At 39.1% G+C, this 17,524-nt stretch overlaps 1 protein-coding gene across 1 annotated transcript; it reads right to left on the bottom strand.

Moving 5' to 3' along the window:
* Window positions 1-9,533: 9,533 nt before the first annotated feature.
* Window positions 9,534-16,806, bottom strand: LOC138374780 (zinc finger protein 585A-like). Its single transcript, XM_069457912.1, has 4 exons — window positions 16,735-16,806; window positions 13,477-13,603; window positions 13,109-13,201; window positions 9,534-11,467 (listed from the first exon to the last, which is right to left on the bottom strand). The coding sequence occupies exons 1-4, from the start codon at window positions 16,804-16,806 to the stop codon at window positions 9,534-9,536; spliced, it is 2,226 nt and encodes a 741-aa protein (XP_069314013.1).
* Between the last annotated feature and the right edge of the window lie 718 nt (window positions 16,807-17,524).

The following is a 17,524-nucleotide window of genomic DNA, read 5'->3' as shown; positions in this document are numbered from 1 at the left end:
TATAACAGAAAAAACATATTTCTGATTAGATGATATTTCTTAATTTTATGTTAAAATATGACAAAATCAAAATGAAGAGATATATAGCATTTTTAATGTATATCACCTAATCAGATGATATTTCCTAATTTTATGTTAAAATATAACATAAAAATAAAAATGAAGATATATATATATAACATTTTGTTAATGTATGATGATAGTTTGCTTCTAATGTTAAAACAACTTTAGCAATCACTAGGAAAACATATGCCAAAAGAAAAAAACTGAAAAAAAAAATGAACATTCACAAAAAAAACAAATGGAAATTAACGAAAAAGGTGCCAATTTGACTAACAATGAAAATTCATCAGAGCAATTAGATATAATTTTCCCTCAGAATTGTAAAAACTTTAAAAAAGCAACAATATGCAGTGCTGGAAAGCATTTGGGAAAATGAGTTCTTTTATAAATTGTTAGTGGAAGCTTGAATTGCTACAATATATTTGGGGCTATTTTGTCATATCATTTATTAAAAATATACAAGTGTTTCTAACAATATAGTTTCAAATATATAAAGAAGAAACTGACAGAAGGACAAATAACCTTTCCAGTGTGAGTAGTTTACCTTCCCCTGTAATGAATCAAGCAGACAAAATAATCTGAGGAGATATGTATATTAACGATATGCCTAATGAATATCTATAACAATACAATTAGAGAACTTATGCATATTATTTTTATGTAACTGATGTGACATTTATGAAAACTAACCATGAACTAAGCCACAAACCAATTTTTGAACTTCAGCCTTACCTACAGACATCATCTGAAACAGAAAATGCACTTCTAAATAACTCATAGGTCAAAGAAAAAAAAAGCTGAATTAAAAAAAAAAACCTTAGATTTAAACAAAAAAAGAAAAATGCTACACATCAAAGCTTGTGAATCTTTATATTAAAAGGCGGCTGAAAATTAGCGACCTAAACTTTCAACTCAGGTTAGAAAGCAAGCTGATCACAGACCCCACCTGTCACCACAGCTGACACCTACATGCCTTCAGTCACTGACCACAAAGTGCCATGACTGACCCCCAAATCCCAATCACTCATCTCAAAGAGCCCCATCACTGACCCGAGAAACCCCCATCACAGACAACCACCAACGACGCCACAGATCTCCACAACAATGAACTCAAAAACCACCATAACTAACTCCACGGAAAACCTCCCTTCCCCCATTACTGACTTCACAGAATCTCTAATCGCGATCAACCAAAACCTCAGAGACCTCAGGGCACTGGAATACGGAAATACTCCTGATGCCGGCGGCGAAAAAGCCTCCCAGGACCACAACAACTTCCGGTCTGACTTCTAGCACCTCCCTTGATGGACTGTTGGTATTGCGCATGCTCTCAGTGTACTTGGAACACACATTTAGCCTACAGTCAACAGGGCTCAGATACTCCTTTAGACACCTTGGGCAGTTTCCGTAAGACACGCTGTTCGGCAGAGAACATGGCCGCGCCCATTTGGTGCTTCGTCGTGCGGGCTGCCATGTTGGAAGCGTATCCATTCCGTACAGCGGAGGGATCAGCCGTTCTCACGTTTCATAGAGCAAGGCTGAGATTCTCAAGTAGAATGCAGGTATGAGACCCTTGTTTGAACGAACAGGCTTCTACTCAGGAGAAGGAAGTTCCTGGAGATGGGATCTGGAGGTCAGTTAGCTAAGAAAAGCTAAGTTACTCCTCTAAATCCAGCACACTGCCTGGCATAATTATCTGCTGAGCAGATAAGGGGAGAAATCAGTATGTTATAATACACTTTTTAGAGAAACTACTATGGGAGCGGGTGGAATAGTCAAATAAGAGTGCGCTCCTGGGTGAAACCACCCCAGACAAGTCGGAGAGAGACTTCGGAATGGAAGATAAGCTGCAGGAATGATGCTACAAACTGACGGGAGAACCCATCTTGGGAAACAGGGTAGAAGTCAGAGTAGTACAATCCATTCTTGGTCGACGTCACCAGAGGAGGGAGCAAAAGGAAGAAGTCCAGGTGTCTTCTGAAGGGCTGAGGCATGGGAGGAGAGGGAAATGGAGATTTGATTCCCCCGCATTAATCTCCATTAGCCTCAGCACTAACTCGACTACAATAGGCAGCAATAATAAAAATAATAATGACCTTTAATATGGCCAACGTGTGACAGAAAGTGACTAAAGAAAGCTTTACTGTTTTTATTTACGTTGAAATTAAAATATAATTAATAACAATGTACCTACTATGCAATGAAACCTTAAGTCCAATCACTAGCTCTGCCGCTAGCTGCTTTTATATGGAAATTATGAAGCAGCTAACACTCCCATATCCCCGTTTGGACCCGGGGCGGGGACGCAGTGCAGGTAGGGAGCTGTAAAGATACAGTTCCTCTCACCTGGTGAGCTCCTAAATATTCTTCACAAGCCAGCTTCTGTCAGGAAGTTCTACCTGACAGTGATGGGAGGTTCTATGCTCTACTTTTCGAAAGTGTTCACTCCCAGCAGGTGGGGAATTTGTTTTGAGGGAATTGGACCTGCTCTGTGATGTGGGCATGCTGGGGACCTTCAGGCTGGTTATGTACCTCTCTGGGACTCAGCTTGAAAATAGAGCCAGTAAGAGAGTTGGACTTTGCTTATCCCTGGTTCGCCGCCTTCTCCCAAAGGATGGTCTAAGGAAAAATCTGTGGAAGTCCATTAGTGAACACACATTGCTACCAGAGGCCTAAGAATTACTGTTAATTTTGTAGGTGATGTGATTAAGTTAAAAAGAAGGCGACTCATCTTTTAGAGTTTCATATGGAAAAATTTATAGGCAGAATATAAACTTTAAAAACTCTACTGAAGAAAGGTATATGAATGAAACAAGAATAACAAAATGTTGATAAGTGTTGAAGCAGGGTGCTGGATGCATAGAATGCATTATAATCTCTCTTTAGTATATGTGTGAAAATTTCATAGTAAATACTTAGAAAAGGATTAAAAAACATTTATAAGGGAATATTATCAAAAGAGAACAGGCATGGTGATAGTATTATACAAACACAGGAATACCTCGGAGATATTTCGGGTTCAGTTCCAGACCACCACAATAAAGCGAGTAACACAAATTTTCTTATTTCCCAGTGCATATAAAAATTTTGTTTATACAATACTATAGTCCATTGAGTGTGCAATAGCATTAAGTCTAAAAGTACAATGTACCTACTTTAATTAAGCAATAATTATTGTTAAAAAAGTGATACCTCCCTGGGCAACTACAGTGGCCACTGTTACAGAAGCACCTAGCTTGCTCCAGGGACATGCCAGTTGCAAGGTCTAATTTAAATCCAGGTAGCCATGCTGCAGCAGCAGAAGAAATGGGGGGGGAGAGATAGATGGCTACATGGGATCAAGGGCTGGCCCCTGGCCATCCTGTCCTCAGGACCCCACTGACCAGACCTCTGGGTAGGTTCTAGTGCACCTGTAGAGCCTGAGCTTTGTGCTGTGAGGCAGCAATGCTGAACTCCACTTTGGATCTGATCGTAGAGAGGATGGGGTGACTAGTACTGGGGTCAGATGGGGTGGGGATAAAATATGTGATATAGGGATGGGGCCAGTGGGGCACATGGAGATACCTCAGTCCCCAAGTGAAGGTGTCAGCTGAAAACTCATTGACCCAAGAATCCACTGCTTCCCTTTGACCTGGGCCTAGCAGATCCCTGCCCTGGTCCCAAAGCCCAGGGTCTCCTGCCTCTCACCGCTGCTTTCCAGGAAATTTGGAAACAAACACAAAGGCAAGTTCAAGGTAGAGCAAATGTGACATGGGCCACATGTGGAATTGGGATCCCAGAAGGGCAAATGGAGTGAGAGTGTGTTTCAGAGGCAATATTTGGCCATTCCAAGACCGACAATGACAATATTTGGCATACTTCCAAGGGGCACTAAGGACCCCAAAAAAAGCTAAGGAAAAGCAAAGCATACCTGGGATCACAAGAGACCCTCTCTTGGAGTCCAAGTCAAGTTCAGAGAATCTTATAAAAAGACAAAAAAAAGTTTCTGAAACTGCAACCACCTCCACCCCACCTGCACCTACCTACCCAACACTCAGTCCCTTTTACTCAGTGAAAACCATGGCAGCCAGAGGATTCTATGCTGGTAGGAAGTCACACACAGGAAAATAGGAATGAAGAGCAAAGTGCAGATGAAATGACACACACTTTATTACAAGGTGAAGGCCAGACACAGTAGCTACCTCTCATCCTATGTGAAGCATGCAGCCATCTGAATGGGCATTGAGAGCAAGTGTTCCCTTGTTGGCAGAAGGCATGGAAACGCAGAACTGCATGATAATCACGTGTCCAATCATTAAAAATGATGTGTGGAGAAGAAAACACTAATGGAGTGGATCCCAAAGAATATTGTCTTTACTGAACTGAGAAATGTTTCTTGTTGATAAGACTGATACAGGGAAATAAAAATCAAGGCCTCAAAAACTATAGAAGACAATAAAAGATGGAGAACATAGTATAGCCCTGGGGCCATGCAGAAGGAATCACTCCCAACTGCCACCTGGATCCTGGACGTGAGTGTAAAACTTGGGTTTAAGACAATGATCTTGTCTCCATGTTACTCTCCTTTCTCTTTTTTGTTTTTTATTTTTATTTTCAAACCAAAGCTGCTGTTGGAGTTACTCTCCTTTCTCTTAGTTCTTTTTTGTCTTCAAACCTCATATCATTGTGTCTTTGAAGTGTACTTTGGCAAAATTTGAATGTTTGTCCCACCTACTCCCACCTCAGAAAACTTTCAAGCCCTCTCTACCCTTTCCTTCAGGTCCATGGGCCTAGCCAGGTAGGGCCTGGCCATCAAAGGAGCCTTTTCCTGATTTAGGCACAAATGTTGCCCAGCCCTTTTCTTATTTCTTGGGGACAGTTCCACTACGAAGAGCATTCCTAGAGCAATTCCTGTTTTTTTCAATACAGTTATGTGGCTTTTAATGACAGGGATACATTCTGAGAAATGTGTTGTTATACGATTTGCTTATTGTGAGAACAGTATATATTTACACAAATCCAGATCGTATAGTAATACACCTAGGCTATATGGTATATGGCCTATAGCTCCTAGGCTACAAACCTGTACATGTTACTAGCTGGAATATTGTACAGTATTTACCAATTGTAACACAGTGGTAAATTTTTATGTATCTTAACATATCTAAACATAGAAAAGGTACAGTAAAATGTGGTATTGTAATTTTATGGAAACACCATTGTATATATGGTCTGTCATTGACCAAAATATTATGATTTGCATGACTATAGGTATCTCCCTGATAAAGTCTACACTCAGGTTGCTGCAATGTAACAGAATTTTTTTTTTTATAGAAAGTAGGGAAGGCTGATGGTACTACTCTACCCCTGCCCTGTTCTGTGTACCCATGGAGGAGGCTATAGGGTGGCTTCATCTGAATTACTTTTAACAAAGCCCTCTAGTCTCCGAGGGCCTTTCTTCTTCACTCCTGTACATCTCTGCAAGAACGGCCCTAAGAGCAGGAAAGTTTGGCTTCTGCCCACCTAAAAGAGGAGTTCCAGTGAAAGCAGTATAATTTTCCCCCTGATTTGTTTCTTCTGGCCTTTTTTCAGTTTCTAGCAGCACATGTTTATCTTTCCCAACTATGTACTTCCAGACATATATCCTTGGTCTGTCTTGTGCAGTGAAGGATGGGGATTGTGGATGGGGTTTCATGATGGAAGACCTTGCCCAGTGCCCCACCCCTACCCACCTTGTTCGAACAGACTCATTTGGAAAATTTTCCTTGGCTGTCTGTCTTTAAAGGATATTCTTCCTCATGGAAGAAAATGTTATGGCCTTGATTTTAGACAGTATTATCCTTGATCTACTGCATAGACCTGATTCTGAAAACAAGCAAGTGAGGAGCTGCTTGTCTCAGTCTTGTAGTATTAGGCCTTTGTTGTGAGAGGTTGTCATGCGTTGCAGGTGACTGTGTTTGTAGACAATGTGGTTTGGGTCAAAAGACAGGGTTTTATAGAGAAAAGATGGTCAACAATGATAGGGAGAATTAAGTTTATTTTGACGTTTTCCTGCGTGAGTCTGTTTCAGGGCAAGGCCCTTGGAGTCTTATGGGAGACAGTGGGGATAGCTTGGCAGTTACATGCCAAAAGTCTAGACTTTGATGGTATCTTTGTCTGATATATAAGCTCAGACAGATATCACCTGTGTGTACCTGGACCATTTATTTTGATTCTTTCTTCTTTATACTTAATACTATTCATCTTTACAATGATGATAATAATGGCATTGTTATAGTCATGATTAATGGTAACATAATTAGGAAAAATCAGTTTCTTCAAGGCTTTCAAGACTTTGACAATTTCTTCAAAGGATTTCCTTGTTCCACCCACTCATATCCCAATCTTGATGTTTTTCTTATGGCCAAAACCCACTTACAAGTATATTTGCCAAAACTCTTTAGATTTCAAATGTAAAAGGTGTCCATTTATTTTATGTAAATTTACTGAAACATGGTTAATTGTCAACACAGGAGGGATACAAAACCACATACAGGTAAAAGTCAAAGAAGGAATTTCAGTTATACACAGAATGGCAACTCTTTTATGAATTTAAGAAAAAGAGAACACAGAAGTTATGTCTACAACTTACAGCTAACCAAAGCCAACAACTGAATAGATGGGTTTTAGAACAGAGTAGACACAGATAAATTTAAAAAGTTAAGCTACTCAAATATGACAATAAATTATAATATATGAGGAGAAAATAATCAAAAATAGTGAAGAACAAATACAAGCCCAATGTATAGAAAATTCAGGCCGGGCGCGGTGGCTCACGCCTGTAATCCTAGCACTCTGGGAGGCCGAGGCGGGTGGATCGCTCAAGGTCAGGAGTTCGAGACCAGCCTGATCAAGAGCGAGACCCCGTCTCTACTAAAAATAGAAAGAAATTATCTGGCCAACTAAAATATATATAGAAAAAATTAGCCGGGCATGGTGGCGCATGCCTGTAGTCCCAGCTACCCGGGAGGCTGAGGCAGGAGGATTGCTTAAGCTCAGGAGTTTGAGGTTGCTGTGAGCTAGGCTGACGCCACGGCACTCACTCTAGCCTGGGCAACAAAGCAAGACTCTGTCTCAAAAAAAAAAAAAGAAAAAAAAAGAAAATTCAGTGTAATATGTGGAAATGGGATTCTGAAAGTTAAGAAAGCAAGTCAGAGGTGATATTTGGACATTCCTAGCCCCACAATAACCCATGCCATGTTTTAAGGAGGACTTTACTGCAAGGAAGCTAACCATAAAGAAAACTAACCAGGACCTCATGAAGACATGTGTTGAAAGCCAACCGAAGACCTTAGAAGCCTGTAGAGAAAAAACAGAGAACTCTTCAAGCACCAACGAGTACACCAAGGACCACCAAGGACCAACTTCTAAACGCAGACAGTAGAAGCCAGAAGATTAAGTGCATGTAGGCAAAAACACATAGCTCAGCAGAAATTTGTAATTACTCAAGAATGAAAAGGAAACTGAAAAGAAGAGAAAAATGAATTAGAAGACAAAGGACAGCCATGATTGGCTATATAACCTTGTATGGTATCTTAGTTTGTTTTGTGCTGCTATAAAAGAATCCCATGGACTGGGTAATTTCTAAACAGAAATTTATTTTCTCACACTTTCAGAGGCTAGGAAGTCCAAGATGACGGTGTCAGCATCTGGCAAGGGCCTTCTTGCTGTCTCATCACATGGCCGAAGGCAGAAGGGCAAAGAGTGCAAGAGAACAGACTCACTCCCACAGCTCTTTTTATAACGGCATTAATCTATTCATGAGGAATTTTCCCTCATGAGGTAAATACCTTCCATTAGTCCCCACCTCCCAACACTGTTGCATTGGGGATTAAGATTCCAAAACATGAATTCTGAGGGGCACATTTAAACTACAGCATATAGAAATCATATGGCATATGATTTGCCATTGAAATAAAAATATCTTGTGGGCAAAAAGCATGTAAACCAAGATCTCTACCATAATCACACATGCCCAATAATAAAGAAATACATGTTAATGAGGGAAAAACCAGTATAATAGATACCAAGGAATGGCATCGTTCTATAATTGGGAAACCTTGCTTCCTCATAATACTTTCACAAAATAAATGTCATCAGTCATAAAAGACAAGGCAAATTGATGAAACATGAAAGGCTGGAGGCAACTGAGGAGAAATCACTCCCAACTGCAGTGTAGATCCCAAAGCAGAAAAAGGACCCGAGTAAAAAACTGGTGAATTTGCCATTAAAATCTACAGTTTAGTTAGTAATACTGTTCCAAATTTACTCCCCTGTTCTTAGTCATTGTATGATGGTGATGTAAGATGTTAACTTGAGGGGAATAGGGAAATTGGAATTATAAAGTACCTTACTTGTCCTCTTTTTTCTCTTCTTCTGTATGTCTAAAATGAGTTCATAATGAGGATTTTGGTTTTCTTGTTTTTGGAAAGGTACATGTCAGGATGGAGAGGGGCATTCTACATATACCAGTTCCAAGAAACCTACAAACTCACACCCACCTTAACAAAAGCAAATAAAAACAGCAAGGAAAACCACAGCCAGCGAGCCACACAGCCAAACACAATGCAGGGAAAAGAGCACAAGCAGGAATGCAGACTATAGGAAAGACATCCCTAATGCACAAGCCCCATTCATCCCTCCACTCACACAGGCAGCTACTCTGGCTATAGACTTTGCTTCAGGCTCTGAAGCCCCTTAGGGAGCCAAACAGCCTAAAAGATCACAAGTAGTCCCACTCTCTGGGTCACAAGGAAGAGTCACATGCACACCATCAATGAAGGCCTGAGGGGAAATACTGTGGCGATTTCTAAGTTCCCAATCTTACTTTTTCAGTTTGGCCAGGTACTAACTGATCAACCAACTACTTGATCCACTGGAGGTCCTAGCCCACAGCCCAACACTACCCGAGAGGGACCCTGCTCCAGAAGTCTTCAGGAACTCATCCCTTAACGATCCTGTTGGTCATGATAATATGAGCGTAGCTCCTTGAACCTACATGTGCAGTTGGAGGGCAGCTTCAACTCCTGGAAGCTACGCAGGGGTAAGGAATGGTATCTGTATCAGTATCATATTATGTTGTTTTACCATTCATTTTATTGGCACTGTGCCAATTCCACAGAAAAACAGGATTAACATTAACATAACAATATAATTTTTCTTATTAAGAATTCAGTAACAGTGTTCCATCACAGTTTTCACGAGCAGCTTTTTCTAATGCATTCACCTAAGTTCCTTCTCAGTATAAATGCGTCAAGGTTTACTGAGGTTGAGAATGTGGGAAGCATCCTTTGCTTCATTCAGTGCCTTCTGAGATGTTATCTTCTGAACAGTAATGTGTGAGATTGAGATGTAAGCATTTCTAATTACAATAATACATATTTTTCTGCTGTATGGATTCAATACAGTACAAGCACATCTGTCCTCGTCAAGGTTTTCTCACATTGTTGTTCTCAAGAGTGAATGCTCTGATGTACGTTGAGCACTGACTTCTGAAAGAAACCTTTCCCACAGACTGAACACTGGTAGGGTTTCTCTCCTCTGTGTCTTCTCTGGTGTTTATTCAAATTTGACTTATTGGTAAAGGCCTTCCCACACTCAGCACACACATAAGGCTTCTCTCCTGTGTGAATTCGCTGATGCTCATGTAGTTTTGATTTGTTAATAAAAGATTTCCCACAATCACTGCATTTATAAGGTTTCTCTCCAGTATGAATTCTATGATGCGTAATCAACTCTGACTTCTGTCTGAAGGTCTTCCCACATTCAGAACAAATGTAAGGCTTTTCTCCAGTGTGAGTTTTCTGGTGTTTATAGAGATTTGACCTGCCACTAAAGGCTTTCCCACACACAGCACACACATACAGTCTCTCTCTTGTATGAACTGGTTGATGCACCAGGAGCTGAGACTTGGAGGTAAAAGGTTTCCCACAATCATTGCATTCATAAGGTTTCTCTCCAGTGTGGATTCTCTGATGCACAGTTAATGGTGATTTCTGGTTGAAGGCTTTCCCACATTCATGGCATTCATATTGTCTCTCTCCAGTATGAATTTTCTCATGTATACTGAGGTATGACTTCTGCGTGAAGGCTTTTCCACAGGTACTGCATTCATAAGGTTTCTCTCCAGTATGGATTCTCTGATGTGTAATCAACTCTGACCTCTGAGTGAAGGCCTTTCCACATTTAGAGCATATATAGGACTTCTCTCCTGTGTGAGTTTTCTGATGCTTAATGAGATTGGATCTGTCACTGAATGCCTTCCCACATTTACTGCACATGTAGGGTTTTTCTCCTGTGTGAATTCGTTTATGCACATGGAGTTGTGACTTGGAAGTAAAGAATTTCCCACACTGACCACATTCATAAGGTTTCTCTCCAGTATGAATTCTTTGATGTGCAACCAAGCGTGCCTTCCGGATAAAGGCTAGACCACATTTCATGCATACATATGATTTTTCTCCCGTATGAATTCTCTGATGCACTGTGAGTGTTGACTTCTGAGTGAAGGCTTTTCCACAGTCACTGCATTCATAAGGCTTCTCTCCAGTGTGACTTCTCTGATGTATAATCAACTCTGACCTGTAAGTAAATGCCTTCCCACATTCTGTACATATGAAGGATTTCTCTCTAATTTTAACTTTCTCATGTGTAATGAGGTTAGAACCATTATTGAAGACCTTCCCATATTTGGTACTTACATAGGGCATCACTCTTGTGTGAATTTGTTGATGTACCTCAAGTTGGGACTTGGAAATGAAGGACTGCCCACATTTACTACATTCATGTGGTTTTGCTCCAGAATGAATTCTTTGATGTGCAATCAATTGTGTCTTCTGGACAAAGGCCTGTCCACATTTAATACATAAATAGGATCCCTCCCTTGTATGAATTTCCTCATGTATCTTGAGAGTAGACTTTTGTGTGAAGGCTTTGCCACAATCTCTGCATTCAGGGTGTCTCTCACCAGTATGAATTTTCTCATGTATACTGAGATCTAAGTTATCAGGGAAGCCTCTCCCACATTCACTACATTCATAGAGTTTTTCTCTGGTATAAATTCTCTGATGCCTGATGAGAGAAGGTACTTGGAAAAATAAGTTTCCACATTCATTGCATTTGTACGGCTTGTCTCTAGTATGGGTTTTTTGATGTGTAATGAATTCTGACTTCTGTACAAAAGATTTCCCACATTTAGTATATACATAGAGATTTTCTCCTGTATGAACTTTCAGATGTATGTTAAACTGTGACTTCTGGGTGATGATCTTTCCAAATTTGGCACATTCATAACATTTCTCCCCAGGATAAATTTTCTGATGTTGAGAAGATGCCTGTTTATACCTGAGGATTTTTCTGCATTGATTATGGTCCCACAATTTCTGACCTGTTGGGAGTATACTCATGGTCAGTATAGGAAGAAATATTGCCATATTTAGTAATCTTTAAATTTTAACATTCTTTGATGCATTTTTTAATCATGACTATGGAACTATAAATCATGTCTCAAATCATTTCCACATGCATCCTAGTGATGGGTTCTTTTGGAGGAAGAAAAGATGTTTGAGTTTAGATGAATTATTTTTCTAATGTCCTTATATTCATAATGCCTCTTTGCAGTCAATATCTTCTTGAAGAAAGCAACATCATTGAAAGATTTCTTTTTGCTGATAGCTATCTGGTCGCCAAATTGCCACATTTTTCCAAGATCAAAATACAATTTTACATCATTTCTATATTCACCTTCCCTTTCAATGTGGAAAGAAGACTTTTCAGAGATTCCCTGCAGTGCAGCTGAAAACCCAAACTCCGTTTCTCAAAGGAGAAAACAGGTATTGTAGCTCAAAGAACAGCTAGTAGAGGCTAGAGGGAAGGCTACAAATGATTCATCCTGGATCAACACAGAGAAAAGGGTCAGAGTAAGTAATTTGATGAGGGTGGTGATAGTGTATTCATAGGAAACATTCTGGGACACAAGTCAACAGTTATAAAAAAAATAAACTAGAAGAACAGACTGCACCATGGATAGATGTGGAAAAAGTAAGACAGAGAACAAGAAATATAGCACAGTAACATTCATTAGTTTTAATGATCTATACCCATGATTCACTTTAAATTCTACAGCATGAATGAATTCAAAAAATAGTTACTAATATAAACCAGTGGCTGATAATGGGAAGGGAGACAGGTTTAGACAAGGAGAGAAAGGGAATAAATTAAGAAATAAAATAAGAGAGGATCCTCACCCACACTCATGGTGATAGTGTGTCCTAAACTGAGGACTATGATTAAACTCAAACATCATCAGGTCAAGTACAAAAATAAAGCAATAACAAAAACACCAATCAGGCAGACAGCCCTAGTAAGTGTAGAATCACTGAAACAACATTAGAAGGAAATGTCAGGAAAGGTGATTGATAATGTCAAACACAGCAGACTGATGCTCCCCAAGATTATGTGACAGTAACCCCCAAATCATCAGCTGGTTGAAAGGCATGGAGAATTAGGAAAAACTGAGAAATATCATGGCAGTACCTGTGGGGAAAACAGGAAGAAAGCCTGACTGGAGAGAAAGTTCTGAGGCATGTCACAGGGACAAAGAAAAAAATAAAAGAGGACTAGTAGGAGTGGGAGTGTGTGACAAACAGTAATTTTGAAAGAAAGCAGATCCATGAATGCCTGAATGTATAATGAAGGACTCTAGGACTATGGAGAAGGCAGGAAAAAAAAAAAAAAAAAAAAAAAAGAATGTTAGAGAAAAGTATAATCAAGAAAGAAAGATCTTTAATGAGGCACACTGACACGATTTGGAATCCAAAAAGCCAAGGAAGAAGACAGAAATGACAAAGGTCATCCAGGTAGAAGGCATTCAGTTATCTAAGAGACCAACATTAAGGATCCTCAAGCAATATAAAAAATTTAGTACCTTCCAGAAGAGTCATTGTAATAGCATTTCAAAGGTTCCAGTCTTGTCAAGACAGCTGAGATTTACTCCCATCTCCCATCTAACTGGATCACATTCACTCACCTGGACTGCTCTGATGTGGACTCTCACTCTGCAGTGCCCATGGCTCCTTTCCTTGCTCCAACATGACAACCTCTTCTTTAGGAACTTGATACCCTGTACATGGGAAATGATAAAGTATGAGGTCCAGCTAATTATGTTTCAGAGGCCAATCAATAAAGTCTCATTGCTCAATGAGAGTTTGTTCTTCAGAAATGTAACCACATACCTCTAAGAAGAAAGTAACATTGTGAGTGCCCCAAAGAGTTAAAGAATCCTGGACAAATCCAAGACAATACTTCATCTTATATAAGATGTATCACAGCATTTGTCAGTTGAGAATGGAAATCTCAGTGGGGGGTCTGTTCAGATACCAAAGTGACAGTACTTACCTACTGAGAGCAGGTGGCTGTAGGTATCTAGCATCACATCCCAGTAGAGGTTTCTCTGAGAAGGGTCCAAGTGCAGCCATTCCTCTCTGCTGAAATCTATAGCCACATCCCTGAAGGACACTGATCCCTGTAGGGACACATTCTTATTCAATGTGAATAGTTGTCTCTTGGAGATGGAGAGACTGTATTTAGGAATATGGAACATGGGATTTGCTATTGTGTTTAATTTAGCTCCTCTTTTTAAAATTCACCCCATATTTCCCTATTAATTTATTATATTTCCCTATTAATTTGTTATGCTCTATGTTGTAAACAAAACAAAACAAAGCCAAAAACAAAGCTGACAATAATTTTGAATATTATCTTTCATGCAAAACTATGGCATTGAGATCAATTGTAATAACATACGAACTTTGCCATCATTTTTGACTATGTTGGAAGTCTTGGATCAACATTATAATTTCTTCAGGGACTTGAATCATTTGTTCTTGCCAATTTAGACATTTATTTTTGGTAACAATGTTATCCTTCTGCTTGGGTTTTCATATTTTTTGTAAGACTTTATATAATATTCATTCATGATTGTTTTACATATAGAAGTAACTATTTCTCCTGTTTTGTTACATGCTTTGGTTATATTTATCTATACTCCTGTTTCTTGATTATTACCATGTAGAAGCAACTTGTGTTTATGTTAAATATCTCTAGCAACTATTTTTCTTCTCTGTGACTGATTTCTTCCCTTATCTTTTTTCAGTCTTTATTGTTCTTTTATCTTTTATCTTTATTGATTTGTTCTTTTTCTAACTTCTTCAGTTGAAACCATAACTCATATTTTATTTTTTTCCAAACTTCCAGGATTCCTATAAAAGGCATTTAAATCTATATTTTCCCCCCTCTATCTACAGTGTAGCTTTATGACACAAACTTTAAATGTAGGACTTTATTGAATTTTTTTTTAATTGTGAAAAAATATAAAAATAATTAAAATGCCAAAATGTCCAATTTAGTGGCATTAAATATATTCACATTGTTTTGCAAGAACCTGTTTTTTTTTATTTCTAATTTATGCTCTTGGTAAGGAAACAGAATCAATGTTATAGCAAAGGTTTATGTTTTTTCTGCTTTGATCAGTGCTTTTGAGAGTACTGTGATAAAATGGCCAATGATATATTTAATGATTTCTGTTCGTTTTTAGCTAACATAGTTCAAAGATATAGTATTAATTAAATAAATGCTGGCAATTTTTATAATTCTTTATATATTATTCCTTCTATAAGTATGAAATATCAATCTTCATCCCTTTAGTTATTTTTCATCTTAAATTCCTTTCTATCTGTTCCTAAAATTGCAGCCCTAGCTTCCTGTTTGTTCTTGTTTCTAAGTCAATCTTTTTCCATTCCTTCATTTTTAAAGGAAGACAAAAGCAGCCCTTCACAGCTGAGAGTTGGCCTGGTACTATCAGTTAAATCTCAGTGTTGCTAGAGGTGGCAGATCTTAGCTGGCAGGATCAGCTAAGAGATGGTATTCTCCATGGTGCTACACAAAAACAATCTCACTGAACCCCAATGTCAAACAAGACCACTCTCTGACCATCACGGTGCAAGATGAAACAAGACCATGATTACATGGCTAAGCACAGACAAAAATCAGAACATTGTTCAAAGCACAAAAGTGAACAAACGTCTTCTTATTCTGCCTAATATAAGTGACTGCTGCTTCTTTGCCAATGATATCTTATGCCTCAATCCATTCTTCCTATCTTCTAGATTACAATTATTAATATACCCAATCATAAAATTGCTCAATAGCAAAAGAAGTGGCAGTTCATTGAGATTCACCTGACACCCTCACTGCATGTGACTAAACCATGAAATGAAATTCCACCACTTCTTATGTATCCAATAGAAAGGGAAGATATGACAAGAATGTCCACTGCTACCTTGTTCACAATATTTCCTGTATTTCACTGAACAAACACTAAAAAAGTAATGTGCAAAAAGTTTGGCTAGTAGGCCATTTTTTGTGAAATCCAAAGAAAAACATTTGTAGCTATTTTCACTTGCATAGAGAACTAAGCAAACAAAGAAAACCAGTAAAACCAGTCATTTACATAGGGAGACATGGACAGGCAAAGGAAAGGTGAGTGAACTACAGTCCATCTCCCCTGATTTTCTTTCACCACAATACTTTCAGTGTGTTGCTTTTCATATTTTTGTAATTTTTTAACTAAGTGTATGTATTGCCTATTCAAAAAATTAAACTATTCCTAATAAACTATCACATTATCTTCAGGGGGATTAAGAAATAATATTATATCCATGAAATAAGAACAGGATGCTAATAAAAAAGAATATTTAGAATACAAACTAGAGTTTTTAAAAATTAAAACTTTGAATTAAAATGTTGACAGCAGTAATAATAAGCCCAATAAAGACTGGAAGACAATGTTCCCAGAAAGGACAGCAACAAAGAAATAGAAAATAGTAGAGGAAAAAAATGGAGAACTAATATCTGAAAAACAGAAGTTTCAAAAGCAGAATAGAGAAAGTATTTGTGTTGGCCAGGCATGGTGGCTCACGCCTGCAATCCTAGCACTCTGGGAGGCCAAGGCGGGCAGATCGTTTGAGCTCAGGAGTTCAAGACCAGCCTGAGCAAGAGTGAGACCCCATCTCTACTAAAAAAAAATACAAAGAAATTAGCTGGACAACTAAAAATATATAGAAAAAATTAGCGGGGCATGGTGGCGCATGCCTGTAGTCCCATCTACTCGGGAGGCTGAGGCAGGAGGATTGCTTGAGCCCAGGAGTTTGAGGTTGCTGTGAGCTAGGCTGACCCCACGGCACTCTAGCCTGGGTGACAGAGTGAGACTCTGTCTCAAAAAGAAAAAAAGAATTATTTGTGTTTAGGGAGGCACTGTAGGAAGAAATGGAGAAACACTTTCAAAATCCCACATAAAAGTGACTTCTAACCAGGAATTCTATCTACAGTCAAAAGCTCAAAACAGTTTGATGAAATAAACAGTTTTCCTTGACAGTCCACCTCTCCACTGCCATATTATACACTTAGCTTCCAAAGATAGAGACATTACCCAAGGGTTGCTCATTCTTGACAGGAAGATCAAGATTTATTTCAGGAGCAGCAGGTCTAGAGTCTGGCTGCTTCCTGTGGCCCATCTGCCTCTGCCCATAGGCTCTGGTGACTGATCAGAGATATCTATTCCTGGGATGAGTTCCCACCCCTGAGACTTCTCGTCACCTTATATGAGCTGCCATGATCCTCTGGAGCCAGGGCTGGGGATCTCTGGGGTAAGGTCCAATTAGCTGGCATGGCCAACTGGGTTGCAACCCTACTTCTCTAGGGAGGCTGAAGCTTAGTGGTCATCTGTGAACTCAAGCAGAGCTGCTGGGAAGAGATGGGCTGGATTCTGGAGGATGATCTGGTCCAAGGGCTCTCCAGAGACACCAAGAAACCTAGAAAGACAATGTCTACAGAGTCATTCAACATTCACCACATAAACACTTCCTAGATACACCAAGGTGCACGTGTCATAACTAGAAACCAGAGCGGTGGTTCTCAAACATTGGTATATATGCAAATCACTCGGAAGGTTTATTAAATAAAACACAACTAAAAATTCTCAGATTCACTCCCAGTTTCTGATTCAGTAGGTCTACGGTAGGGCCCAAGAATTTTCATTTCTAATGAGTACCCAGGTAATGCTGATGCTGTTGGTTCAGGACCACACTTTCAGAATCAGTTCTGTGGAGTATACAAAATTTAACAAAATCTGTGATAGGTATTAGTCATGGTAAAATATGGGAAAAACCATGAGATTTGGAGTAATAATACTGCAGATTTGAATTGTAGCTCTGCCTTCTTTAAGCTATGAGAACATGAAGAAGTTACTTCAGTTTTAGTTTCAGAAATTAGGATGAAAATGCCTAGCTCAGAGTTATGAAAATTAAATGAGGCTTACATTATTCCATGCACCCGTGGCACATGAGAATCATGCAATAAATATCAACAATTACCATGCCCTATCAGA

The sequence above is a fragment of the Eulemur rufifrons genome, chromosome 24, assembly GCF_041146395.1.
Source record: "Eulemur rufifrons isolate Redbay chromosome 24, OSU_ERuf_1, whole genome shotgun sequence".
In the NCBI taxonomy this organism is placed as follows: domain Eukaryota; kingdom Metazoa; phylum Chordata; class Mammalia; order Primates; family Lemuridae; genus Eulemur; species Eulemur rufifrons.
This window is presented reverse-complemented; position numbering and strand designations above follow the sequence as displayed.

Bases quoted from the DNA above. Each gene is read 5' to 3' on its own strand.
- LOC138374780 (XM_069457912.1), bottom strand. From the start codon at position 16,806: ATGCCAGCTAATTGGACCTTACCCCAGAGATCCCCAGCCCTGGCTCCA. The intron at 13,202-13,476 runs GTAAGTACTGTC...TCCCATGTACAG, and splicing joins CAGCCACCTGCTCTCAGTAG to GGTATCAAGTTCCTAAAGAA. The intron at 11,468-13,108 runs GTGAGTGAATGT...TACTCCCAACAG, and splicing joins TCCACATCAGAGCAGTCCAG to GTCAGAAATTGTGGGACCAT.